Raw genomic sequence first — 27,355 nt, forward strand, 5'->3', positions numbered from 1 at the left:
CAACTCTGCCTCCCCTCTCTGGGATTAGATTAGACTTAGTTTCATTAACGTGGAGAAAGTATGTCAGCCTGAACCACTGCAAGCAAGGGGTGAATCAAGCTGCCAGGGCTACCAGTGTGGGCTTCCAGGCAGTACACTGCCTGGGGTGACAGCCTTCAGGGTGGAACAAGTCTCTTTATTCCCCACCTGGTCAAGGTGGCAGTGTACCTCCGTGGCTGGCAGCGTGCAGAGGACCCAGCCACACTACAGAGCAAAGTCTGGGCTGTAACTTATATGGTCCTGCTTTGCTTTTCCAAAAGACCTTTTCCTGTGTGTTCAAGCTTGTCGGTTCTTGCTTAGCTTGTTATTAGATACCATTGCTCCACCATCCCAGCTCTCTGTTGCCCTTAGGAATCTCAGGCTACCCCCATATCCCTTGCCTAATCTTGCTCTCCTTTATGTATGGCCCTTAATCCTTCTCTTTGCTGCTGGTTGCCGAAGGAAGGGAGTGGACGGGTCTCTAGCAGACACCCGTGTCTTGTGTGACTGCTGGCAAGTCCATGAGGCCAAATCCTTAAGGGAAATGTGGAGTGCCTCCGTTCAGTGTAAGGTGGCATGGTTGGTTAAGAGGTCTCCTTCCACTTCCAAGGATGACTTAGACACCTAGGCCACACACATCCTGCTGGCTTTTTGGGGGGTTTTAATTCTTCACACTGCTCTGACCATGTGATTTAGTCAGGTTCCCTGGGCCTTACAGTGCTGAGCAGGGGACATAAGAACAGCCCTGGAAACCCCACTTTTTTTTCTGGGCCTCCCCCAAGCTGTAATGTGGGGTGATCATTCAGGCCTGTTTCTGGGGGGTCTGGGTGATTTATTTGTGGCAGTCTGAGAGGTACCCGTCTGTGCTGGAAAGGCCTTGGGAACGCTTAGCCAGCAGTCACTACATTGCGTGCATCTTCCTGTGAAGGGCAAATGAGATCATGGCAGGGCTGCAGGGTTACTTTCAGGGACAAAATCACCACCAGTCAGCCTTCTTCTTCTTCTTCCTTGCTACTTGAGCCCTCCAGGAGACCACGCTGTCATATCATCCTTTTGCAACCTCTTCCTCAGCCCCCACGTTCTTGTGTGCAACCCATTTGAGTTCTCTCTTGTAAACCACCCACCTCCTTTGTGCTGTTGTGGGAATAAGCTGGGCCTGCAGAAAGCAAGCCAAGTATTCATCAGAAAAGCAGTGTTACTGTGAGGGAATTGTTGAGGGTAATATAAACTTCTCCCATGTTAAAACAGGTAGTATAAGGCCCCTGCTGGCTCAGCTAGAGGTAGAAAAGGTTCCTTGCCCTGTGGCTCATCTCCTAGCTATGCTGCTCCGTTTCTACCCAAGCTGTTGGTGTTTGGCTTCTGCATTCCCTGAGCAGATCTGCTGTTGCATCCTGTGAGCCATCACCAGCCCGCTTCAGTAACTCATCTTTCCTTCCATTCACAGGTCTTCTGCGCGTGGCGACTCAACCCATGCGGGAGCTCTCTTATGTGAGCACCCAGCAGCACACTTTGCTGTCCGTGGTCTGTGGACATTGACTGGCATCTAAGCGACTCCCAGCTCCCTCCTCTCCCCCTAGAAGCCACTGTCTTAGAGCCTCCATGTGCATTTGCTATGACATACATCAATGTTGATGAGAGACAGGAACACTGCCGGGTCTTGAGCTGCCAAAATAATCAGCTCTGTGCACAACATGGCTTAAAGGATTTTCCGGTTAGCAGCATGCATCCACTAAAGAACTTAGACACTCACATTTTTTCCGGGGACTTCCACACTCTAGACTCCTGCCACACAGGCAAGGCACCTTTGGCCAGTCCTGTGGAAAACCGGATGTATCGGAGCGTGGAGAACCTTCACTGGGCAGCAGTAGCTGACTCGGGGCTGTATTCTCATTGCCGGAGCCTGGATAACGAGATCATCTTTCGCTATAGAGGCACCAGTCAGTGGGCAGAAGGCTGCGTGGATGTGGCCCCGGTACGGAGCACGTTGGACTCTGTGAGAAACCTTTCTCTCCGCCCTAAGCAGACATCACGGTCAGCGCAGAATGTGCTGCTCCCTCCCTTTGCCAAAGTGCCTCAGTGGCTCTTCCCTTCCGCAGAGGAAAGAGCCCTCCACGGGGATGCCAAAAAAGAGCTGAAGGAGAAACTGAGGCTGCACAGCAGTAAGGTGGCCGAGCCCAGCAAGCCACTGCGCCCGCAGGCAGCCCTGACTGAGCTGGTAGCCCAGGAGTTTTCTGAATGCCAGCTGTGCCGGCAGCACAGGAACAGTTGTGCTGTCAGCTGCTGCACAGTTTTGGTGGAACACACGGCTCTCAGGCACGGCCTCACGGGGAGGCAGAGGTTCTGTGCTGCACACAGGACCATCAGTCCAGAAGACATCAAGCAGGAGGCTCAGAGGAGGCTGCAGCTCCGAAGGCAGAACAGCTCCCCCAACTTGCCCTTTCAGCATGCTGGGGAAAGCCTGGAGATGGCAAAATCCAGAACAGCAGAATTCCTGGAACAGCGCGGTGGGGAAATAGCGACGCTGGGGCAGAGCAAGAAAGGCCGCTGCAGAGGAAGGCTCTACATCCCCACCTTCGAGGAATTCAAGCAAATGAGAAGTAAGGAGGCAAATTCACCTGCTGGAAGCAGTGAGCCAACAAAGTGCTTGAATAAGGGTCTGATGTCAAACCAGCCCCTGGATGAGGAGAGCAATAAGAACACCTGTCCCGAAGCTTTGGGGACCAAAGTGGATGAAGCTCCCATCACAGAGGATGATGATGATGTGTTCCATGAAAACAACACCACTGCTGGCTTTGCCCAATATCCAGCCACATGGGATGGTTTCAGGACGAGCAGCCCTGAGGTGAAGGAGAGAACCTTCCAGATCTCCAGCCCGGATAGATCCCCGATCCCCATTTGCTCTAGCCCTATTCCGCGATCACCTTTGCAGGCAGTAGCCATACACAAAGCTGGGCAGGAAATCTTCAGTGATGAGCAGCAGAAAGGAGAGACAAGCCAATTAAATGATGTCCTCCACCTTGCAGGGCAGTCGCTGGCTTCTGAAGGCCAGTCCTCTTGCTGTTCATCGCTGCTGTTAGAAGCCACAGACTTGTCAAGCTATGGAGCTAAACTACAAAAAATGAAGGATGAATTCATAGGTTCGGCCCTGGAACTTATTAAGAAAAGGTAACATGCTCTGTGGGGTCACCTGAAAGCAGTTCCTTTGTTAAAGATGTGGTCTCTTTCCCGATACGTATGTTTAACTCCTGTAGCATAAATATGCTGTTGGCAGAGCCTTTTGTCGTGGGGCCTCTGTAGCCACATAGACAAGTTTTTAAGCCATCGAGCTTAAACTACATCTTTGTGTGAGATTGAACATCAAAAAGCATTTTCATTTTGTGCACATCAGTCCTGTCCAGACAGCAGCCATTGGTAGTCCTGATACTCAATTTCCCACCTATTTTATTTTATTTATTTCTGAAACATTTGGTAAAAGTAGAGGACAGCAGAGAGATACAAAGTATGAATATGCTCCCTTAGAAGAAAACGTGGAGTCTGTCCCGGCACTGTAGGACATGGATTCAGGTGGTGTGCATGCACCAAAAAGCACTTTCACTTGCTGCCTGTATGTAGCGAACTGGCAAACTGAGGGCAGGATGGCTGCTGCGAGTCTTGCATCATGCGCTGGAGACCAGCACAGGCAGCAAGTGGAATTACCTGCAAATACTGTCCCTCCACCAGCTTAGCCAGTGGTAAGCAGTAACAGACAATAATTGCATAAAACCTTCTTCCCTCTTTGGGAGGAAGGACAGGAATTTGGGGCAGCTATCACTGTCTTATGAGATAGGAGTGATGGGAAAAGGAGGAGTAAGTGTCGGTGAAGCAGTGTGTTTCCATAAGCTTGGCTTTCAGGACTGGCTTTACCCAGATTTCAATTTGGCTTGGTTCCTGGCTGCTTCCAGCATCCCCAGATGCAGTGTGTGAAATGCCAGGGTGTCAACCTGGAGCACCGGCGTGGGATTTCTGGAATGCAGGAGCTCAGTTGCTGGACTCTGGTTGTAGAGGAGATGTCAGGGACTTCCGCATGGGAATGAAAGTCTGAAGGAGCTGCTGTGGAGTTGTAGCTGCCCGTGTAAGCAGAGCCAGAGTGACAAGCAGAAATACTTCAGCACCTCTGTAATCCAAAGGGAAGTGAGTGGTGTCAGAGCCATAGATACTTCCTTCAGCTGTCCAGCCCAGCCTTTGAGCTAGAGTATGAAAACCTGATGAAGAAGTAGATAAAAATGTTTTGGTATGCAACCATTTTCATTGAGTAGGCTATTTTTATCACTGATGTGAAACAAAATGCACAGAATAGCACAAGCTGTGAGTAAGAGCATAAGAACAGCTGTCTGGGCAGATCAAAGGTTTGGCTGGTATCTAGAGCCTGAGGTGCACGCATAGCAAGGGAAACAGGAACTGGGGAGCGCATACAATATTTCCTCCTCCTACCCTCTCAGCTTCCAAGTACTTTCTGGTCAGGGCTTTTATGGTTTCAGTGTGGTTTCTGCTTTTGATATCCTCAGTAGCTCTTGTCTCTGTAAATGTATTCAGTCTGCCTAGTTGGATTTATTAAAATAGAATTTTATGTAAATAAAATAATTCCCACCAGAATGGCAATTCATCTAAAAACGTGAATGACAGTATTAGAAAGATTGTTTCATGTCAAAGAAGCACTCAGACCTACTTATTTTAGATAGTAACAACAATTAATGATAAAGGCTGTCATATATTCAGGATAGCAAGAGGAAAACTAATCTGTTGGCATTGTCAAAGTACTGAGTAGTGGGAAACCCTGGTTTCCTTGCCTGGAAAATTCTCTATTTTCCATCATTTTCACCTGAGACTGTGAAGTGCTGAATATTCATTTATAACTCGAGCTGATTCTCACTGCTCGGGTAGGAGACTTCTGGTCTGGATGTTTTGGGTCCTAAATTGTGGTCATTGGGGTCCAGGCTACATTTTTCCTAAGTCTTATATAAAATGAGCTGAAAGCTGGGGATTTGGTCCCGTTTCCACAGATATGGAGCTCAGCAAGAGCAAGCCTTTGACAGAGATGTTGTGATGGAGCATCACAAAACATGATAGCTGAAATTGGCTTCTTTTTCTGATGGTTTTGTGTGTTACAGTTTTACAAATCACTTCCGTCTGGTAAGCTAATCGCCTCCCTAGTAATTTGTACTTACTTATTTAAGACTCATTTAAATGGCTTACTATTTTAGCAATGAACATTTGACTTGCAACTTTGGAATTACGGCAGCTTTCGTCCCCTCCTAGGTCGCTGGATACCTTTAACTTAGGTTGTAGTCCTGGGCAAGAGGGGTTTTAAGCAGCAAAGAGCTCAGGATAAGGATCTGCAAGGACTGGGAGTTCCTGTCTGTGAAATGGGGGGGCACAGCAACAACAAAAACCTGCACAAGGAAGCAAAGGACATGACTAAGAAAGAAGCTCCTTGAAAAGAGTGATGAGGGTGTATTTGGGATGGTGAGTATGGTAACAGCTTCTCCTAGCACAGGACTCCGAGTCGGGAAGGCAGGTGCCAGTGGGGAAAGAGTGGACAAAAATGTTTTTGTTAGTCAGCAAGAGGAAGGAATGTGTGGAAGAAGCTGAGAACTACGGGCCTGGATAACGATGCAACCATAAGGAGTTGCATAGAGACTGTGAGGCTTCCAGTTGTACACCACAGGCACAGTGCCTCTGCTCCCATGAGATTCAGAGATGATGGCCGTGAGGTGTCAAAGGACATTCAGAAAGACCCTGTCCTCCTTGTGCCAGCCCAAGCCACCACTGATTTTGGAGAGAACAGGGAAAACTGCCAGCATCTGCAGCCAGGTAACTCCATTAAGTGGTTTGTTCACACAAAGGAAACATGCCAGAGAGTCCAGTGGTTTCTGTACAGACGTATCATTGTCCTTACATCACTGCTAGGGGCAGGAGGCAGCAAATTCTGCAGTGGCATCAGGTGTGACAACTCAGTGCCCAAGCAGCCAGGATCCTCACAAGCCACGCTGTCGTGCCTGCAGCCATCGGTTAACTGTGGCTGGCTGAGAGGGGCGCTGGCCTTCGGGAAGAGCAGAGCAAATGTTAGGAAGAGGCAGCACAGTAAGTTGTTGGGTGAATACGATGAAAGGAGGGAGAAATGAGAAGATGAAGATTCCTGGAGATGTAAAAGAAAAGGTGCTCTAAAACTGGGAGTAAACTCAGTTTACCCCCCTGTCCAGGTGATGTAAGCGGTATGAAAAAGCAGCACGTTTAGCTCAGCCTTAAGGTTTGAATCGGGAGAGACTTGCAGACTGCAAGGAGGAAAGCTGGCACCAACAAGGGTCTGGCTGGGGAGGTACAGCCATGGGGAGAAATGCACAGAGGAGGGAAAGGAAGTCTGAGGGAACAAGGCCAGGAGAGGGGCAACATCTAGCTTGGCTGGCCAGCCAGTCAATGAAGGACTGTAACAATGACAAAGGAAAGCTCAGCTTCTCCCCAAGAGCATGGTGTGTGTACTGAGGGTGGTGTGAGATCAAGAGGAGAAGATAATATTCCAGTTCTGAGCATTGCTACTGGGCTTGGATACAACCTGTTGCCTCTCGGTGCCTCAGCACGTTCCGTGCCTTTTGTTTGTTTCATCCAGAAGCCGTTTGAGCATAGCAGGTTTTGGGCTCTGCCTTCCCTCCTTCCATTGGGCCCTGCTGAACTCCTTGTACTTTACCCAGATCAGTGAAACCACCATAGTTTGGGGATTAGCTCAGCAAGAACTGAAAGCCATCAGCCTGCTGCTAGCACCGTGCTTCATCTTCTGAAGCTTCCCGTGGTGTAAATCTTCCCGTGGTGTCGGTATAGGTGGAGAGAGATGAAAAAGCATCAGCTGCAAAGTTGCAAACCAACTTTTTTGGCCTGACAACAGAGCCAGCTTGTGTTCTGGGAGATTTGTTCCCTCTTTGGTGGTTTCAGTACTGGCTGATGGCTTGTTGTCAGAGCCAACTGTCATTCACTGTAAGGAAATGCCCATCTGTCTCGTGTGTTTGCTTGTAGCTGACAGTGTTGGAATGGCACATGAGCAGTGTGACCTACCAGCATCAGTTCACAAGTGAAACCTTTTAAATGAACCAGATTTTATCATAGGATAAATTTATCACCCGTAAGCGTAAAATACATGCATAACCTGAAATACATCTCAGACACTGGCTTCTTCCATGTACAAGCATCCCCATCCAGTCCTGACAACCTTCCTTTTTAAAGGAAGCCAAGCCCATAAAAATTAAATAAGCCTGCATTGGGAAAAAATAAATCTCAGTCAGGATTCATTATGCATGGAAGAAAGGTGTCTCTGGGAGTCTCCGAGAAGAGAAAAAAAAAAAAAAAGGATCACAAGTTGTGTCACAAACTGCACCCTGACAACTGCTCTGTCAATCAGTGGTTTTGCACCAGACTGTGTCTGTCTGGAGAGGTGTTAGCTGCAGGGAGGGGAACGTGGGCCTGGAACGGGCTGCCTGGATCAGCCAGGCCAGGCCCTTGTTGCCGGCAGGCAGCTGTGACTCAGAGCACCCCAGGACTGCCAAGTCAGGCTACCAGGCTGCCAGTCATTTCAGGACTCTTAAACGCACCAAAAGTCCTGATCAGTGAAAGCAGAGGGAATCTTTCCAGTGGTTTCAGCAGGCTTGGGATCATATGAGATGAAGAACAGAGGGAAAGCTCCTTTAATCCCCTAATCCTTTCAAGGCATTGTGGTTTCCAGCAGGTGGTTTTCTTCCACATGAGCAGTATGGTTTCTGTGTTGACAACATCTCTTTAAATAGCAAGAAACACAGATACAGCCCACTTAAAATGTTTTTTTTTTTTTCAGGCCCCTTTGGGAGAAGTTCATCTTTTACGGGCATAAAAATGTCGTGTGAACACCTGAGACTTGATATTCCAGACAGATGCTAACATGAGTGCAATTACCCATTTGCTCTGCTATAACAGGGCTGTGTTCAGAGCCCCTGAAACGTAGGCACAGACACCCGAGCCAGCCAGTCTAGGTTCCTACCTGAACTTTCCCTGACCTGTTGTGGCTGGCTGGTCAGACCTGGGCTTTCTGCTCAGTCTCATCTAGGTCAGGAGCGGCAGGCGAACCGCATACGTGACGTTCATCAGTTTGCTTCTTCCCTTGCAGCTGCAATGCTGAGACTGCTGCCAAATCCCCCTCCAAGGGACAGTGTGATCTGAAGAAAGACGATCTCCCACCTACGGAGGACAGCCAGCAACCCACAGCGATGTCCATGGCAACAGAGGCCTGGGAGGAGAAACCAAGCAGTGAGACATCCAGCGATGCTCAGCCTGCAGGGAATGTAAGGGAGAGGAAATCACCTCTCGTCTTGCGCGTTTGTTTAGGATTTTTTCTTGTCAGAAGCTCTGAAGGATCCCTTTGCTGTAGGAACTGGGCAGCCTGGGATCCGAAACCACACCAGCTCCCATGAGCGGTTAAACTCCGTTAGCAGGATTTCTAATGCCTGTTTTATTACAGTTAATGAGACAGGAGTCAGTTGTGTGCCCCTGCTGATCTGCCGCTGCATCTCTTGCAGGCAGTTCAGCAATAGCCCCTTGGTGGCTTTCACTGTGCCACCAGCCCCCACTGCTGCACTGCCCGGGGAGCCAGCCAGGCTCCTTCTTTAGTCCCCGCTTCATGCAACCACTAACGTAGGTGAGGCTTTAAAGGCTGGTGTTCATGAACCAACTGCTCTGAGATGTTCCCGGAACAGAAGCAACCTAGGTCAGATCCCTGGGGTCAGGCTCTGTCACTCCTTCAGACCCTAGCCAGGGCAGTGCTGTTCACCTCCTCACGCTTATTTGACAGCTGTGATGCAGCCACCCCTGAGCCACTGTACTCACAGCTACACCACTGCAGAGAGAGAGGGGTCCTTGCTGCTGGGACTAAGCAAGAGGAACCTTAGGGGACAGATTTCTTTCTGATCATGTAGCAGAGCTACAACCCCCCTGCTAACAATTGCCTTTTTCTTCCTTTGGAACCCAAAATCCAGTAGCTGCAAACCAGACGTTGCTCTGACCATGGCGTTGCTCCCAACCCACTTGCCTTTCTTGCAGACCTCCAGTCCTGGCTGCCGCCGATCCAGCTCCGACATTGTCCATGAGAGCACGAGCGGTGCCAAGGCCCAGCGGGAGTGCCGGCTGCGGCCGCACTTCAGTGACCCCATGCCGACGGACTCGGTGAAGAGGAAGCAGCTGGAGCTGAAGATTGCAGCAGCAGCGCGGCAGCATGCGCAGAAGCGCCGGCAGGAGCGAGACTACGGTACCCACGTTGTGCACTCTCAGGGGGATGGATGACGGGCCAGGTGCTGAGCCCTGCTGTGCTGGTGTAAATATGAAATAACTCTACTGACCTGTGGGAGGGAAGCAATCTGGATTTAATCCCGGTGTGCGAGAAATCAGGATCTGCTCTGCTGTGTCTCTGTCCCTGCCTGACAGAGGGCAGGGGGAGAGAGCCTAAATGAGTTCTCAGGTATGGGCGCTGCAGGGATGACGGGCCCCAGGCTTCACCTGGGCGCCTTTACTTCTGCTTCCCACCCCCTAACTTTCCAGCAGCAAGACAGGAAGGGAGACAGCCAGCAGCCCTGCTTTCATCAGGTCTCCCTGCCAGGATTCGTGCTGCTTGTGGCTGTGCCACATTGAGCTCCCCAGCTGACAGTTCTGTAATGGTTTGTGTCTCTTCTCAGGTCCCGTGGTAGCAAAAGCCAACCTCGGCCATGGCGGCAGCTTTGATGAGACTCGCCGTGCCCCACGTGGCTCCCTCCGCTCCCGGCACCACTGGAGCAACGTCAGCAGCCTGAGCACGGACAGCGGGATCGTTGGCGTGAACGACATCCGTGATGACCTGGATCCTGGCGAGGCTGCCCGGACCAAGTCAGCAGAGGTGGAGCGGGCAGACAGCGGCATTGGGCAGACGTCGGCCAGGAAGTGGAGGACCAGGGCGTCCGAAACGCTGAGCTCCCTGCAGGCCTGGGAAGCCCACCGGCCCTGTACCGACTGTGGAGAAAGGGACCTCCCAGTGGAGACGGACGTGCAGAACTGCAATCAGCGGCGGGCCGACCTCTGTGAGAAGTGCCGCAAGCGCAGGACGGAGCGCAAGGAGTCTGTGCTGGAGTTTGTCAACACGGAGGCCAGTTATGGAGAGGACCTGCGCATCATCAAAGAGGAGTTTTACCTCCCCATGCAAGCGGCTGGGCTGCTGAGTCAAGAGCAGCTCCTTGGCATCTTCAGCAACATTCAGGAGCTCATTGACCTCAATGAGAACTTCCTGGAGATACTGCAGGAAGAGATCGATCAGGCCTTTGACCAGGTATGGTGCCTGCATGCTCTGCAAGCGGACGGGGCAGACAGGAATAGGCTTTGTATTAGGAAGGCAGCTCAGCTGGAGCAGGGGAACTGGGAGGTAGGACTCCTGGGTTCTGGTCACCTGCCCAATCTCTCGCTCCCTCAGCTGTGGTAAACCTGTGATTTCAGTAGGTCTGTGCCAGGTCGTAGCTGCTGGCCTCACCCCTCTGCTGTGGTAATGCCAGTGACTTGAGCAGGCCATCAGCCCTTTATCCCACTAGCAGGACCTGTCTGTCCCATTACCCAAGTTAGCTTTAAGCCAGCTAGCTTGGACACTTCTAACTGTGACCATGGGGGCAGAGAGCTCAGCTTGGTCTGGCTACCAGAGGGGTGGAGGGGACCAAGCTTGCAGGCAACGCTCTTATGCAACCGTGAGCTGGCTTGGGGTTGCAGGTCATTGCAGCTTGCCTCTAGGCTGGCTGCAGGGCCAGGCAGCACAGGCTGCTCCCTGCTCTGAAGGCAATCTGCACTCACTCACAGCTCTGCGTGCCAGTTGCTTCTACTGATGCACTCTGCCTTGCACTTAAGACTCTCCAATCACAACAGCATAGTGGGCAGAGGGCAGAGAGATTTAAGTAAGTTTTTAGAACAGCAGACAGTTGCAGCAAAGGACACATAAACAGCTCCACACCCTCCTTTCTTTGAGAAACAAAAACCCACTCATTGCTTTATCAGTTTCACCAGGATGTTTGTTTGCTAGGAAACACATCCCTCCTCTCGTGTGAAACCCCGCATGTCAGGCTGAGCAATGCGTCTCAGAAACTGACAACCTCTCATGCACCTGGCACAGTGAAGAGAGATGTACACTGCCGTTGTGATGTTCCCCGTGAATAATTTCTTGAGACAGTGGCTTCTACAACAGCCACGGGTTTCCCTGTCTCCTCCTCCATGTTACCCTTTGCAGTCAAAGCCCAGGACTGCATCAAGAACACAGAAGTGCTCCCTCTCTTGCTGCTGAAATGAGTAGTAATTGCAGAGCGTGTCAGCATGCACCTCGACAAAGCTAAGGGCATTGGGTGGCACCAGGTTCTCCTATTTCCGATTAGTCTGGAAGTTGAAGAGCAATTTAGCATGAAATTTATTTTTCACTTAGGCACCGAAGTAGCCAGTAAGAGCACAACTAAAGGAGATCCTGCTTCCCAGCCAGCCCAGTTGCTCAGAACGAGTGCAGAAGTTGCTAAGTGCCATGTCTGTTGCCTGAGTTACGTGCCTCCCCTGCCCATTTGAACCTAAACCCTCTGTTAATTTATGCACTGCTGCGTTACCCTTATGGCAGACCTGCTGGCCACAAGGGCCCCAGCAAACCCTCCTGACTAGCAGGCTCACTCCGGCCTCTGGCCTTCGAGCCCTTGCTCTGGTGAGCTGTCCGAGCCTGTAGAAGCGGAGAAGACATCTCTTATGTGTAGAAGAGCAGGCATTAGAGCAGCTTTCCTTCCCCTCCTCACACGCTTACCCCCAGACCTGCAGGGACTGCCTTTCCACCAGAAGGGGGGAGCCCAGTCGGTGTCCTGTTGGTCTGGCGCTCAGCAGACCCTGCGGCAAGGTGATGTGATAGGGCTGAATGCAGGCTGCGTGCCTGTGCCTCCCCCGAGCTAACCCAGCAGCGGCTGTATTGCGTGCTTGCAGGGGGATGATGACCTGATGACCGTGTGCATCGGTGAAATATTTCTAGAGTTCGTCAACATGCTGCCAGCCTTCCAGACCTACTGCCTTCAGCAGTCCTCCTCAGTGAACATGCTCAATGCGCTGGAGAAGGAGAAAGAGCTGCTCAGGTGAGAGGAGGGCTGAGTGTTCTTCGGGGCTTTGAGGACAGAAGAGCACCAGGCTGAGGGCAAAGCCTTTGTCAGCTCAACTAGATTGCAGTTTTGATGCTAATGTTCTTCAGCAATGAGCTGCTCTGTCTTAGAGTGAGGAGTGTACTTTAGGCTCCCAAATGTATTCAGTCCTTGATATCTTCACTGAGGCAGTCTCTACAGTTGGTCTCCAGCTGTATCCTGTAGTTAGTGGTACCAGTGTTTGCCCACTGGCCACGGGGCTGAACTTTCACTAAATAATGTCAAGCCGAGAGCAGCTCTCACCAGAGCATGGTTTGGACTCCCACTGGGAAAGCCACTGTGTGAAGCGTGCATGTCTTGAGTCGTATCCCATTCCTAGCCCCAGCCTGTTGGGCCAAATTGGGCAAGTCACTTCTCTGTTTCCAGTGCAACAGCTATAAAATGATGATGGTACCAAATTCCTGTTTAGAGAGCTTTGTAATCGAGTGATGAAAGGACCTACAAATGTATGTAATCTGATAAAAGCTGATGTGTCTGCCTCGGGCCTACCTCAGCGTGCGCCACGGAAAGATCACACCCTCACTGCTCTGCAGTGATTTCATAGAAGCCTGCTAGGATGTTACGTGATAGTGTTCCAGGCCCCTTTTTTTCTGGGCACAGCTGCAGAAATTGTTAATTTTTGAGAAGACAGAATTCACAAGGCTATTAAAACCAGGGAGGGCGGGCGGGGGCTGCAGTGCTCAGCAGCTGTCAGCACTCCCCTGATCGCTTGCATTTAGGGTTGCAGCATCTGCTGGCAAAACAGCCGCCATTTCATTCCCTCTCCTTAAATCCCTGCAGGATATTCCTCAATGTGTCCCAGAACGATAACACGGCACTGCGACGGATGAACCTGAGGTCCTTTCTGATGGCCCCTCTGCAGAGGGTCACCAAATACCCTCTGCTGCTCAGCAGAATCATCAAGGCCACCACCGAGTACCACCCAGACCACGGCAGCCTGCGGGAGGCCAAGAGCCGCATCGAGTCCCACCTGGAGCACATCAACATGAAAACCAAGCAGGAGGGGAACACGTGGACCCTCCGCTCCTTTCGCCAGGACAGCAAGAAGAAGAGGGAAGTCATCAACATTGAAATGAGAGAAACTGCCCTTAAAACGGTGGGATGGCTGCGGGAGGAAACACGCTTTGTGATGGAGGGGGCTCTGCAGCTGGCCCAGCCCCCCGACGGCCAGTGGGTGAAGAAGGGCAGCAAGACCCTCAAGTTCCAAAACATGCAGGTCCTCCTGCTGGTCAACATGAAGCGTGTGTCCGAGTCCAGCCTGGAGCTAGCTGAGCCAGGGCCCGTGAAGGATGCCGTGCTGGTGCTCATCAGGGACAAAAACAATGGCAAGTTCCATTTGCTCAGGGAGCCCTTGAGGCTGAGTAATTGCATCGTCTCCACCGATCCCGACTGTGACGACACTTTTGAACTTATTGAGATCAGACGGGAGGCGTTTGTGTTCCGGGACAGCGACCGGGCACGGACTCACCACTGGTTCAGGCAGATCAGGCGCTACTCGAGGGAGCTGGGCTCCTGGAAGAAGCGACGCAATGCACTGCCCAACATCATGATCAGCACCCCTCACACCCGGCCCTGAGTCCTGCGCGGGCAGCACGTGGGGAGGCTCGGCCTGGGAGCCTCAGCGGCTTGAACTTGCTCCGCTCTGTGGACAACACAGAAAGGAGCCTGACCCAGGAAGACTTGTAGCTCCTACCCAGCAGCACTGGAACTGGAGTGCTCGTCTCCAGCCTCAGGACTCACGTCCTGCCTGTGGCTGATGCACCTGCACGGAGGGGCTTCTCTTGAGGAGCAGGCCCCTGGAAGAAAATACGGAGTTTTATTTGTTAATATTGCACTGCGGGAGAATGATGTGTGATGCTTGCATTTGCATGGATTCTGTTGAAAGCCAGTCTTGACAACATGAGAGAGGTTTCCACCATTGACTATATTTCATCAGCATTAGGTAAAGTCAGGGTTAAAATTAGGTGCAGTATTATGCAGCAGAGGAGGAAAGTTGGAGAAAATGTTTTCCACCGCTACTCCCCTAAGGACTATGTTTCATTTTTTCACCTTTGTATGTTCAGTCAAAATATTTGTTAAAAAAGAAAGGTCTTTCATCTTTAATCCAAATCAAGTATGTATCAGTTTGCTCAGATTCAGCTGCATGCACACAGCAAAGAAAAAAAAATCAGACAAGAAAAAAAGGAATTCTTGCTTTCTCACACATGCACCCCAAATGCGTCTAGAACCTGTGGACGAGCAGTATGCCCCCCCTGGAAGTCTGTTATTTAACCGACTTAGAGACTGGAATGTAGCACTGCATCTGAAATGTCTCAGAAATGTATGTAAATATATCTCTGCTACCACTAATAGTGAACTTAAAATGCAATTATTTAAATGATGTAATCTAGTGTATTTCAAAATTTAATTGAAAGGAACAATTTACATTGTACTGTAGAGTAACATAAAAGGTTTTAATAATGATGTTTCAATGACTTTAGGTGGGTATTTTTTGAAAACTACTTGGTTTAATTTGTTTTCTGGAATAGATATTTCATTTAGTGCAAGTGGCATTCAGGGGAGCAATGTGCCTATGACTGTTCCTTGAACAGAAGACTGATCCCCTGAACAGAATTCAGGGGGTAGTCCTAATGAATCTGGGAGAATGGTACAGCCCTGCTACCCTTAATTATCACCGGACAACAATCTGCTGGCACAAAGCATTATGCCCTGGCTGCAGTCCCACCAGAGCAGGGCAGGCCCCAGCACAGGAGAAGCGAGAGCTGAAACTGAGACCACAGAGCGCTGCTCTGTAAGGTCCGGCCTCTCTCAGCTCCTCGGCAGCAAAATTAACTTGAAGCTGAACAATGGTAAAAAGGCAGAAAAGGTTCTAACCTTTTCAGCCTGACATTCCCACTGCCTGTGGCCTTGTGATTACAAGGTCAGCAAAATGCCATGCCATGACTTACGCAGCAAGAGGCCAGATTACAGGCCAAGAGGCTAAATTCAAGGAGCCTGAATTTTGGTTGGCGGATCTCAGAGAACAATCTGTAAATGTTCTTTGAGATCATCCCTGGGGTAAAGACAAAACCAGTCCGTATTAATCACTATCAACAAAACGTTTCTGTTACAGGACGATTCATGCTGGGAACATATTTGTGTATTTCTCCAGAGATCAGCTAGCACCAGCGAGCCCGCAGACGAAGGCAGACAGAGGCAGACCTTTGTGGAGGTAGCTCTAGTCATGTAAAGTCACCACCAACACAACACCGAACCCTATCCCGTTTGTTGTCCCTCTGCCACAGCAGCCGGGGCTTGTTATATGCTGCTCCAGACACCGAGTCAGACACGGTCAGTGCAACGTGCTTACTGGCTGCATTTCCTCGTCATCCTTAGTGCTTCACTTTGTCCTTGAGGAAACAGGAGCTTCTGCATCATCTGGAGGCTTTGAAAGCACGTACCCGAGATGAGGGTGGCAGCACACAGCTGAGCACCGTAGCAAGCGGCAGCTGGCAAAAATGCCTGTCAGGGCAGCTGCCCAGCTCCCTTGAGTGACTTGCTCCCCCCCCCCCCCCAGCTATTTCTAGTTGTTAGACAACAAATTGTTTTTCCCCAAAATACCCACTGAAAGGCCAGTGAATAGCACAGATAGCTTTTACGGTTTGTTGTTTTTCAAATGAATGGTCATGTAAGCAGAGAAGCTGCTGGAGGAAGATCTCTCTGATGCTCTCCTGACAGCTCCACATCTAGCAGCCTTGCAGCTCCGTTCCCATGACAGGCACAAAGCAACAACTTGTTGTACCTTCCTTTTCTCTCCCAGATCAAAAGGGTGCAGCTGCCTTCTCTTCATTCCCTCCAATGGCAGGCGTGTTAAGAGAAGACATAAGCACAGTTACCTAATAATTTATCCAAACAGCATGTGGCTTTTGCAGCCACAGAAAGCTGCTCCTTTCTGGGAAGTTTTCGATTACTTTCCAGCGCCATGGTTTTCTCCACCCCAATTCACAATCAAAACCAGCCATGAACTGTTTGTACAGTCGTATCTTAGTATTGAGCTATCTCCAGTCACCCTGGCTGTTCCAAAAGGTTAGAGAACAATAAGTAGATGTAGAAGGTTCTACTTTTTAGCATCAATCTTGCATTTGGATAATTGTTCAGTTTTTCAGATTCTGAGTTCTTCTAGGTATCACAGGAAACACCTGCCAGCTAGGCTGGTAGCAAACAGCGCCTATTTCCTCTGAACCAGGCAAACTCCCCCAAAGAAGGTCCATAAATAATTGCCCTCTGTTGAGTTACAAACAGGACGTGTACTCAGTGCTGTAGCCCTGTCCTAAAAAACCTGTGACCAGGGAACAGTACAAGCTCTTTGATCTGGGACAGCCTGCTATGGCAAGTGACAGACTGATTGTGGAACCTGTCAGACTAGGCAGAGGCTGTGTTTTGAATGTTATTTATCTTTTACGTATCCAGTGTGTACTCAGCTGCTTGCGTGCTTTTAAATTACAGGTGTTGAAAGGGAGCACAAGCACAGAACAATCCCTCTGGCCCTGCGAGCACTGGTGCTGTGGGGTGAGCTTGCGCAGGAAGGGGGAGCGGTGTCAGCACACTAACAAGGCAGTAAGTTTCCATAATCCTCAGGCACCTTTCTGAACCTGGATGATCCCTCTCCTGGGAAGTTCCTGGTCCTTCAGTATCACATGTACACATCTTACTTGACAGCCCTAGAGATTAGCTTCGTTGTATTTTTCCATTTCTGATTAACCTGACAAAATGCTATTATAACCTGTGGCACTTGGGAACAGGTTTGTCTACAAGCCCAGGAAGTAATTATTTGTTCCAGACTGGCCTTCCTAGGGCTCTACAATATTTTTACACCTCTTAGAATTCACGAATGACAATACTAAAAAATTAATGACTGACCATACTCAGGTTACTTTTCAAGACTCCTTCCAACTGCACTTACCTTGTTAGTATGAGCAGGCCAGAAGGGAGACACACTCTCTGAAGTACTACGTTAGGGGAAAAAAATAAAGTCAACCGGTCACTTACTGGGAAGGGAAAAAAAAATCTCTCACAGTTTCTGCAGTTTTTACCTCAAAAGGCACACACAAAGAACACCAGTGAGATCAGGTACTGAAGGAAGGAAAATCCACTTCAAGTCAGCATTCTGGATGGGACAGCCTGAGAAAACATAGGGAGATGAAGAGCAAATGCTTTAGAAAGCAGAGATATCTGCTTTATGGAACAAATAGAGATCTTCCCTTTTATAGTGAAAGAAAACGTGCAGTGATACTGACAGAAGACCCTAGCAGAGACAGAGGCTTGCTATTAACCCTTGGAGCACTTAGCCACAGAAGTGAATCTGATGGGACCCTCCCCACAGTTGACAGGGGACACACATTTGGGGTGGAGGTCATCCAACATGTGCTGGAGGAATGCTATTTGGGCTGGGAGATTCAGGTCCAGTTCTGGAACGCTGGTATGGGATCAGCAGTTATGGGCCTTGGCTTTGATAGGGCAGGGCCTGCAGCCAGATTTGGTTCGGTCAGGTTTGTGCTGTCAAAGCTACCAGGGCTAAATCCTCCAGTACAGTCATGGTTGTCCTTAAGAGAAGTGAGGTTCGTCACGGATCTCTGCGATGTGATCAAGAATGCATCTGAAAGGGAACACCAACTTTGGTCTGGCAGCAAGAAGCTATTGTAGCTGTCACTGGAGACCGAGAGACTGACCTCAGCACATCCTAAATCCTGTGAAAAAAAAAAAAGCTCTGAGATGATCTCATGTTTCCTGCCTGCAAGGAACTTTAGTCATTTGATGCGCATGAAAATATTACAGAGCTAAAGTCCCAGGAAGCCAGATCTCCAGAAGGTGAGTCTGGGAATCTTGCACTGTCCCTTGCACTCGTCGCCAGCATCCTCAAAAGGAAGAGAATTCAAATCTAACACCATGTCCAAGACAGCCCTTTAGGGCTTGAACTTGAGTGATAGGGACACGGAGGATCCTCTTCAACAGAGAGTGAAGAATCCTAATGAGGATTCAGAAGACAGACAGGCAGAGAACATCCTCCAGCACTGGTCTCTGGTCAGGCTTGATTTGGAGCAGTTATATAGTTAGTTAGCATTAGGCTTTAGGTGCATTAGCAGTGATGAATGTAATGATAATTAGCAACCCTTCAGCCCAAACTTTGCTCCATCACTACCTCTACCAGTGCAGGCTTCGTATGCCTGGGAGAAGTTTCCAGCTGCCTGGGAGAAGACCCAGGCTGCAAGCCAGCCCTTCCAGGGAAGGTGCCTTGCACAGGAGCAAAGGAACCTTTGTTCCAGTGGTGGTGGAGCCCCAGGCGCTGGGTTCAAACCCTTCCTCCCAGCACGGGAACCTCCCTTGTGGTGCCAGTCACTTCCTGGGGGGACCAGCATGAGAGGTCTCTGCGGGTGCTGTGGGGCTGGCAGATGAGGGTGAGGAGCCTGGAGGTCACAAGGCAGTCACACACACGTCAGATCTCACGGTCTGGAGTAGCCAAAACACGTGAAGAGCACAAGGCCTTTATAGCCCAAGGTCCCTCCACGGGGGCTGAAGGATAATTTTTTTTCCCCCCCTTAGGCTTTCTGCAGCACCTTTACAGTTGCCAGCAGCCTGAAGCGGCCAGCAGATTGCACAGCAGCTGGCAGGAGCTGCACAGGGCCCTGGTGCAGACCCAGAGAAGGCCAGACAGCTCCCCCTGCGAGGGCAGAAGCCAGCAGGCTTCCTGGAGAGCAGGCAGCACACTTGCAGGCTTCAGGGTCTTACATTTTCCCAACAGAAGCAGTTCAGACATTTGCACACCCACAGTGTGAAGGTGCAGATGAACAAGCAGTGTGGCAAAGAGCGTGCTCCTGTCTTTCAAGAAAGGGCTGGTTTTAGGTCAGTCGTTTTTCCCTCAGGCAGGGCAATCCTCCAGCGGTGGCTGCCCAGAGAACGCCACAAGTGACGCAGGTTGAAGTGGTAACAAACGCAGGCAGAAAAACCTGCAAGGAGATAAATCTTCAAATAATTCGTGCCTGACCCACATGCACGGGAGATGCTGCGCTGTAAAGGACAGCTCCTTTCAGACTCAAACCTTTGCTTAATGATTCTCCATGGATTCAACAGGCTCTGAACTGCCCCCACACTTCAGCACAGGGGCAGTACATCCTCCAGCTGCAGAAAGTCCTTTAATGAGGGGAGATGGACTGCTGGTGAGTAGCAGAGGTCAGGAACCACAGGCAGACCCCAGGAGTCATCCATCCGTGTTTACTTTCTGCTCTTGTTAATTTCCTTGGCATATAACGACCTTACCAGCTGAAAAATGGGAGCGAGGCTCTACAGCACCGGAGTCATTGCTGCAGTAAAAGGCAGGCACAGTATTTGCCCAGAGAGAAAATCCTCGGCAATCCTAACAGAACTGGAAGCAGTTAAGTTACTGCAAGAGCTCAGACAATTTACCAGATAGCGTTACAGCTCAGTGAACGTACAGCTGGCACCGCAGGTAGAGAGGAAGGAGCCTCCCTCCGTGTGCTGGCACAGCGTGTGCAGCACTGCGTGCTGAACCAGGCTGGGAGCAAGCGTCGCTGAAAAATAGGGATTGTTTCAGCTAGATCAGGTCCTTAATCCAGTTCACTGCACAAAGACGTGTGCTGGCACCAGCAAAGGGCAGCCTGGAGGTGATAACGTCCCTTAACAATCGCCAGCTTAAAGAGGTTGCTGGTCTTGGGCTGCAGTTTGTCAATCCCAGCGGCAGAGCCAGTTAAACCACCACCCCAGGTCTGCGTTGCATCCTGTGCCACCGAGCTGCCCGCCCCTATTTCCTGACTGGTTTCAGGTCAGCACTCGCATTGATCTGCGGGGATGGAACAGGCCGTGCTATAAATAAAGAACAGTTAATCAACTATTTGAGTGCCCTTTTTACTGAAGCAAAGAAGACACAGAGAAATGACGTCAAGATGGGGGAAAAAAAGCTGCGCGTGAATACAAAGACGATCCAAAAGAGCACTCCCTGGAACACACTCGAGGCTGAAGTGCTTCGCAGAAGAGCTGCGCTGGCTGTTGAGTCAGACTCTCCAGTGCTCCTGCACTGACTCACCCCCTCCCCGCTGGCAGCAGTGTTCAATACCAAACAGGAGTTACTTGTTTAGAGTTCAAACATCTGATCCATTATGAGCCATTGAGCTTCTGCAGCCTTCAGAGCTCTCTCCTTGCCGTTTTCCACTGGCTACCTGCTCTGTCACCCCTGGGAAAGGGAAGGATCGGAGAAGAGACCTGATTAGATCTTTCTGATTCTTCCCTTCTTTCCTCTGCTCCCAGCTGTGAGACAAAGGCAACTTATTTAGGCCCAGGGCAATGTGCAGATTCACCGTTAAGGCCAGGCGTTCCTACAGGCTCTCTGTCCAGAGGAAGCTGCAGAAAGATGCGTGTTCCCAGCTCTCCCTGATGCAGCTTAGGCAGAAAGTTTGCAGATTCCCTTTCCCTTCCCCAGGCTTGGGAATACACAATACAGCCTGCCCCTCGCAAGTAACGCTTTTCCAGAGGAAGACACCAGGGTCTCCCCAACCTTCGAAGCTGGGAAGAACAAGAGGTTTCCTAAACACCCTAGAGGAACACAACACTGGGGTGTCCCCTTCTCAGGCACTTGCACTTCACGGTGCCTTGGCCAGGAAGATGCCACAACTTGCACGTTTGGTAAGCCCCAAGAGACTTGCTCTTCCAGTCATCCCTCCCCCAGTATCTGCATGCCCATGGCACAGCACTGTCATCTCCCACCAGCTACAAGAAACCACATCAGATACAAGAGCTGGCAGCCCTGGGATCTGCTGAGCAGCTTCGTTAAGCACACGGGATCCCACACCAGGAAGCAGACCTGCTGCATGACCAAATGCATCCAGAGAGCCCTGGACACGAGCCAGCATGAAGCCTTAATGCACACGTGTCCTGCAACCAGAAACCCGTCCTGCCACACGGCCTCACGCCCCTGCCCCACGTGGCAGGCGTCCTCCAACCTGAGAGACACCGGACTGATGCTCAGGAAACCTCTCCAATTTCCCTGCTCCCACGCGTTTCCTGTGTGACCTTGGTCTGCAAAGCCCCGTCTCAGAGCCTCAGGGCGTTGTTTCACGAGCATTTGGTTTTGGCAGTAAACTGGCTCAAGTTCCTTCCTTCCTCCCACCTCCACAGGGGTTAAGTGAGAAAGAAGCAAACAGTGGCAGAGGGCAAGAACAAAGAGCTACTTTAAAACCTGGCCTCTGTGCCAAGGGGCTCAGGAAGCTACACCCTCATTTTCTTCAGCTGAGATGGAGGGACATTACTGTCTGCCTCTGCTACGTGACAGACGACACAATGGATGAGGGCAAACATTAAATGTAAGATGCTCTGAAGGTGAACCTTGCCGCATCGTGGATGTGGTACTAAACTCCTCCGTAGCTCTCCATTTTCACTTGTTCTATAAGTAAAAAGAAAACAGAACTATCCAATCTATTTGCAGCTTGACTTAGGCTCCACATGACACTGGCGAGAGCGCTCCATTTAGCGGTGTACCACCAATGCTGGCAATTACATTATTTTCTAGGTACGGCTGAAGGCTGAATTAGGGTATTTCAGATGAAGCTCCCAGGAAGGGAAGCAATTAACATCAGGTAATCAGACAACAGGCAGAGTTACCAAACGGCCAAAATCAAAAAACATATTTTATTGGCCAAAGTAACCAAGAAACAATTTTCTTCCAATAAACAAAATAAAAACTTAACTGAAACAATGGGAAATATTTGTCATCAAAATGAAACACTAATAAGCCCTACATAAACTTGATTGTTCACGTTCATCCTCTGGAAATATTCCTCCTCCTAAACAAGTGCGTTTTTCCTCCTTTACCCTAGTGTACCACCTGAAGCAGTAAGGAAATGGAAAGACTCCAAGTCATTTAGGACAAGAGAACAAACACACGGGGAGGTACGAACCTGTCCATTTACATGAACAGAAGAGGCTGTGGGTATATGCAAATATCTTACATGCAAAGTATTTGAAACAAACAATTTCCCCTCTTTTGGGGAATACAAAGATTTTACTACATGAACTATCATTTCTCTTTTTAATCCCAGGAAACAGGTACAGCTGTGGCCTACGTAAGTTGTTAAAACTCAAACACTACCTGCGGTTTGTCAGTTAACACTTCTCTAGTCATAAACTTCGCTAGTTGAAAAGAAAAAAAAATCTTATACAGAGTTCTTAAGGTGATTGTGTTAAAACCCAGCATTTCCTCATGTTGGGAAATCAAATACCAGCCTCTGAAAGCAGGTATTTAAGAAAACCTTGCACTCACTGATAGCAGGTATCTTGGAGGGAAAGAAATAAAAAGAGAAAGAGGTGCCCAGGTGCAGTACACCGGTTCCAAGGGGGGCCACGCTAACTGAAACCATTTAAAAAGAGCTGGCTAATAAACGGTTATGCAGATCTGTTCAACTTAAGTAGGTGAACATTTAATAAACAAAAAAGAAAAAGCCTGTGTCTTAAAAAAACATAGATATTTACAGTTTTTTTTTAAACGTGGCATGTATCAGCACCAAGCTGCATGCTGTGCACACACCTTCACAGGTGTGTGAGCAGAAGCAGCTGGAGCACGGAACTGCCAGGGCAGTGAAACACCACCACGGAACTAGGGGGAATTTCAGCTCGGGGAGGTGCTGCCTGCTACTGCTGCTGTGCACAGAACAGCAACGTGTTTTGACAGAGGAATTTCAGCGGAAACAGAGAGCCTGCTGCACTAACCTAGCCATAATTTTACAAAACATTTTGAGATCTAACACCCGTACTACACCTTTTGTAAGAAAATAGAGAGCAGCTTTCAGCTGCGGTTCTTCTAACTACGGTAGGAAGGCTTTGCGAGCACGCCTCCTAGCTTGGCAACCATCTGAGGTAATCGATGATGCTGTTAAAATGAGCATCCTTCATTTCTCTCCAGCCACACCGCCTGTCGCCTCCTTATTGAGTCCTCTGATTGACAGGTCATAAACCACTTCCTCAATTTTCTTGACGTCGTATTTCAGGCCATCGTAACGCTTCCTCAGGGAGTCGTTCTTCAGGTTGAGGAGGCGGAAGCCAGAATCCAGCTCGTTGATAAAAGTTGAGATACGGAGAGGGCGAGAATAGTCACCAGCCGTGACGCTGTTCACTGCCAGCCTGGCCTACGAGAGGAAGGAGAACGTCAGAGGGATCTACCCAGATCACTTCACTCTTCCCATCAGTTACTTTGCCAAATGAAGCAGGTTTGTTCCAGGTAGTCAGCTAAATTACATTCACATCTACCTTCCGCTGACCGGAGCCCTGAATTTTCAATCCACTGACTACTTTAAAGCTTAAAACTTCAGTGAGGAACAACGCTGGCATACAGACAAGCCTTTTCCTAGAAGTTCAGACTAAGGTGTTCCAAACCGTAACTTATACAAACAACTTAAGAATGAGTAATGTGTTTTTAGTTTTTTTTAAGGTCACTTTCAACCCAAATATACACATGAATATCTTCCTTACCAGCTCACTCGCAAGAGTTAACACACCAGAAAGGTAGTCTTCAATGTCCAGGTGAAAGCCCCTCTCTCGATCAGCTTCAACTACGATAAAAAGCAGAGTGGCAATCAGGTGATACTGAACATGAGTGAAACCAGCAGGTTAAAATTGCATTTGTTTATTTGAGCTAATTTGAAATATCAAAATTATGAAATACTGCTGCAAAGTAAAAGCCACCCTTCTCCTGTATATGATACAATTACTGCCTCTTCACAGCACTTTGATTTAGCATCTTATACATCCTCAGCTGCACACACAGAAAGCTATCTAACAGAATAACTGAATTTACATTAATATACAGGAATGATGTCTGGAGTCCTTTTTAAAAAAAAAAAAAAAAAATTTCCAATACCAGGTAAGTTTTGGAATCCATCTCTTGGGAAGAAATTAAGTTCTGCTGTTCCCCTGTACGCCTCTGTAAGCTACAACATGGAAACATTTCACAAGCACTTTCTCTCCAGTTACAACATTAACTTACTCCCCAGTATTTCTGCAACAGCTTCCCGGGTCACTAACGTTTCTGACTCCAAGTAGACTACAAATGCTGCCAGAAACACCAACCGCTGAAGCACAAACCTCCAGTGCTCATGGAATCTGTTGGAAAAAACACCAAGTCAAGGATTAAAGTACTACCTATTACGGGAGAGCTGGGCAACCAGCATTTTAAATGTCTGCACCGGATATTAATTTTTTCACCTTTACACATAGCACTTGGCAATATTTTTTGCTCAGCAAACCTACACCAGCTTAAACTCAGTTCCTCAGCACCGCGGCACTTCAGATTTGAGCTGACAAGATTCTTGCTCCTTGCTTTGTTCTTGCTAGACACTGTCCCCTTCTGGCGGCAAATAAAATACAAGGGTGACGACTTCACTTGGACTCTGCAGGATCACACAGCCATGTCATGACAGACTCAGAGCTGTTTTCAGAAACACCCCCAACCTAACGACTTCAATTAACTGAGCAGCAAATGCTCTGCTTTCAGAAATACGGGCTGCTCCAATGTCTTATGTTTTCCTTTTGGTGAAAAAGGAAAAAATAAAGGGAGAAGAGCTTGAGCAAAAGCATTTTTAAATGGTGCGGATAAAAATTCACACTTCTCTACTGCTGGTTACTTTTCAAACAGGAAGAAATATTGGGCTCATAAACCTTTAAATTACTCTTCCAAAGCAACGGTGCCAAACACGCCCAGGCAGCGCTCACATCCGTGCCTGGCTGTGTGGGCTGCACACCTGTAATACTGATCAGCAGGAAACTTCGTCTTCAGAGACTCCATCTGCGTCCGTACTGTACCGAAGTGTTCTCGAGCCTTCTGACATTTCTTTGGTACTGGAAGAGAAACAGCGCTACATTCAGTGCTTGACAGAACACGGATCTGTAAACAGAGAGCTCTCTAAAAGAGACAGCATTGCTTACGCTCCTTTCAACACGCTGCTCCCTTTTGGCCACGGTAGTCTACAGGCATTCAGGTTGATCTGAGAAGAATTCAGTCACACCACGAGTCACAGGCAGATAACAACACTGCTGGGTTTGGGCTGCCTGATGTACACCATTCCTCAGTTCTGAACCCGGGACAAGACACCCCAGTGTTAGCACCGCTAACCCTCATCAGTGCTGCTACACAACTCAGGCCACGGATGAAAACTCCATTTTGCAGTGGGTTCTGACAGGAGAAAACACCGGGAGGATCACTGGGAGGGTCATATGAGCTGGAGAACAGCAGGGGATACGAACGGACAGCCCAGCTCAGGAAGAGCAGGGGCTGCGTGGGCCTACTGGGGCTGCCGAGAGGGGCGAGACAGCGCAGAGGGTTAGCACCAAAAGCAGAAGCCAGGCCACAAGCGGGCTGGCGACTTGCCGTCAGCAATCCAAGGAAAAGGAACTGCTCCTGCTCCGTTTTAAAATCTCGCAGCGTTCTTTTTCCTCTGTTTGAATGAGCTGGGCTTCAGCCTGCCCAACGTACGCTGGATCTCCGCACGGACGCGGTCTCCTGGCCTCGCACCACACGCTGCCACCTCCTGCTTACTGACCCCAGCTACAGGCACGCTGCGCCACCGAGTCTGTGCTCCTTCACTGCAGCTGCTCAAAAATCGAAGCGAAGAGCTGCACGCTGAGCATCGCTGCCCAGCACAGGCAGAGCCCCCGAGAAGCAGCCACCACGGACAGGCCCCTGTGAGAGAGGCCAGGTGTGAAGCTCAGTGAGAGCAAGAGGTATCTCTAATCCAGAGGTATCTCTAGTCCCTGTAGAACGAGGAAAAGCAACTGCGTGCTACAAGATGTTTAATGCCAACAAGCTGTACGGGAAATTGCCCTCTCTCAGGCCTCCAACTATTGCAAAGTTCTACGGACGCTGAGGAGCGCTACGCTACCCGAATTCAGCCATCATCAAACCAAGGTGTAGTCGAAGCAGGCGACATCTGACGAGTGCTATTTTGTCCACAGCAATCTTTGTTACCTGCCATTCCGTCACCTGCCATAAAGCTTTATCAAAGCCGTTCCTGACTTTGTGATTGAAGTACCTGACAAGCTGACAGCTCGTTACCGTGAGTTAACTCCTAGCCTGCTAAGCGTGCATTCGTTATCCGTGACAGCGCTACAACGGGGAGCTGAGTGTTCTCTTTGGCAGTTTAACTGTCTCGCATCCTTTCTCAGAGCCTGCACATTCCAAGACCAGCTCCCTCCCCTGCTTAAAAGAAGTAAATAGGAAGATATGCTGAGCCAGGCACAGGTTGCTGCTACTAAACGGTGTAAAGCCACCCCTAAAGCTGACACCCATGCAAAACACCTGTCACAGTACCTAGGATTTTACCACGTTCAGAAAATCAGTGCAGGCCTGATGACATTAGCCCATTGGCAGTTGGGATTTTTAGCACTCCAGGCTCCCTGAGGGGCTGCAGGTTGCAGCTGCCAGCAGAGGCCAGCCCTGGGATGCTGCCCGTTGCTGGCGGCACTCCAGGCCTCCAGCGGCAGGGTGAACGGCATCAGGCAGGTAAGCAACCACCTGCCCTGTGGTGGGCAAAGCGACAGGCGAGGGGCTTCTTCGTGTACTCACCTCCGGCTGCGGCCTCCTACATCTCTCCCCTTCCCAGATTGCTCTCAAGAGCTTCCAGGGAGGTCAGAACGGCTGCAAGCTGCTGGTATGTTTTGGGACTGAGGCAAGGAGCTTGGAGAAGGGGGAGAGGGGGAGCTGAGGGCAGGGAGGGGGCAGGGAGGGGAGCTGAGGGGAGGGCAGCAGGGCAGGGCCCCCCCTTCCCCGCACTCACTGTGCTGGAAGCCGGCCCCCTGGTGCACGCCCTGCAGCAGCGTCAGGATCTCGCGGGCCGTCTGCTCCAGCGCCTGCACGACCTTGCGGATCTCCTGCGGGCACAGCGCGGCGTCAGCCTGCCCCCGGCCGCCCCCCGGCCCCATCCCCGTCCCGTGCCCGTCCCGGTGCCCGGTGCCCACCTCCCGCACGTCCTGGTCGGCCGTGAGGACGCCCTGCAGCGCCACGAACATGGCGCTCACCGACATGGCGCCCGCCGCCGCCTCGGGGGCCTTCCGCCCGCCGAGGGGGCCTCGCCGCCGCCGGGCTGCCC

General features: G+C 50.1%; 2 protein-coding genes across 3 annotated transcripts in view; one reads left to right on the forward strand and one right to left on the reverse strand.

The window, feature by feature from the left end:
• Window positions 1–14,694, forward strand: part of LOC118169881 — a 40,092-nt gene extending 25,398 nt beyond the window's left edge. For both annotated transcript variants that reach the window (XM_035331652.1, XM_035331653.1), the window contains 6 exons: window positions 1,463–3,183; window positions 8,183–8,357; window positions 9,112–9,316; window positions 9,741–10,363; window positions 12,025–12,170; window positions 13,014–14,694. In XM_035331652.1, coding sequence (XP_035187543.1) covers window positions 1,631–3,183; window positions 8,183–8,357; window positions 9,112–9,316; window positions 9,741–10,363; window positions 12,025–12,170; window positions 13,014–13,809 — 3,498 coding nt within the window. In that variant the 5' untranslated portion in view covers window positions 1,463–1,630 and the 3' untranslated portion in view covers window positions 13,810–14,694. The remainder of the gene's footprint in view (window positions 1–1,462; window positions 3,184–8,182; window positions 8,358–9,111; window positions 9,317–9,740; window positions 10,364–12,024; window positions 12,171–13,013) is intronic.
• Window positions 14,695–21,881: 7,187 nt separating this feature from the next.
• TSN (translin) lies at window positions 21,882–27,329 on the reverse strand. Its single transcript, XM_035331658.1, has 6 exons — window positions 27,225–27,329; window positions 27,044–27,137; window positions 25,013–25,109; window positions 24,259–24,374; window positions 23,745–23,824; window positions 21,882–23,401 (listed from the first exon to the last, which is right to left on the reverse strand). Exons 1-6 carry the CDS (start codon window positions 27,288–27,290, stop codon window positions 23,165–23,167), a joined length of 690 nt encoding a protein of 229 aa, XP_035187549.1. The 5' UTR covers window positions 27,291–27,329; the 3' UTR covers window positions 21,882–23,164.
• Window positions 27,330–27,355: the final 26 nt, after the last annotated feature.

Source organism: Oxyura jamaicensis, chromosome 7 (genome assembly GCF_011077185.1).
Source record: "Oxyura jamaicensis isolate SHBP4307 breed ruddy duck chromosome 7, BPBGC_Ojam_1.0, whole genome shotgun sequence".
Classification (NCBI taxonomy): domain Eukaryota; kingdom Metazoa; phylum Chordata; class Aves; order Anseriformes; family Anatidae; genus Oxyura; species Oxyura jamaicensis.

Excerpts from the sequence above, each read along its gene's own strand:
- TSN (XM_035331658.1), bottom strand. The coding sequence starts at position 27,290 with ATGTCGGTGAGCGCCATGTTCGTGGCGCTGCAGGGCGTCCTCACGGCC. Across the intron at positions 25,110-27,043 it reads GGGGGCCGGCTTCCAGCACA|TACCAAAGAAATGTCAGAAG; the intron begins GTGAGTGCGGGG and ends TTTCTCTTCCAG. Across the intron at positions 23,402-23,744 it reads TAACTCTTGCGAGTGAGCTG|GCCAGGCTGGCAGTGAACAG; the intron begins GTAAGGAAGATA and ends TTCCTCTCGTAG.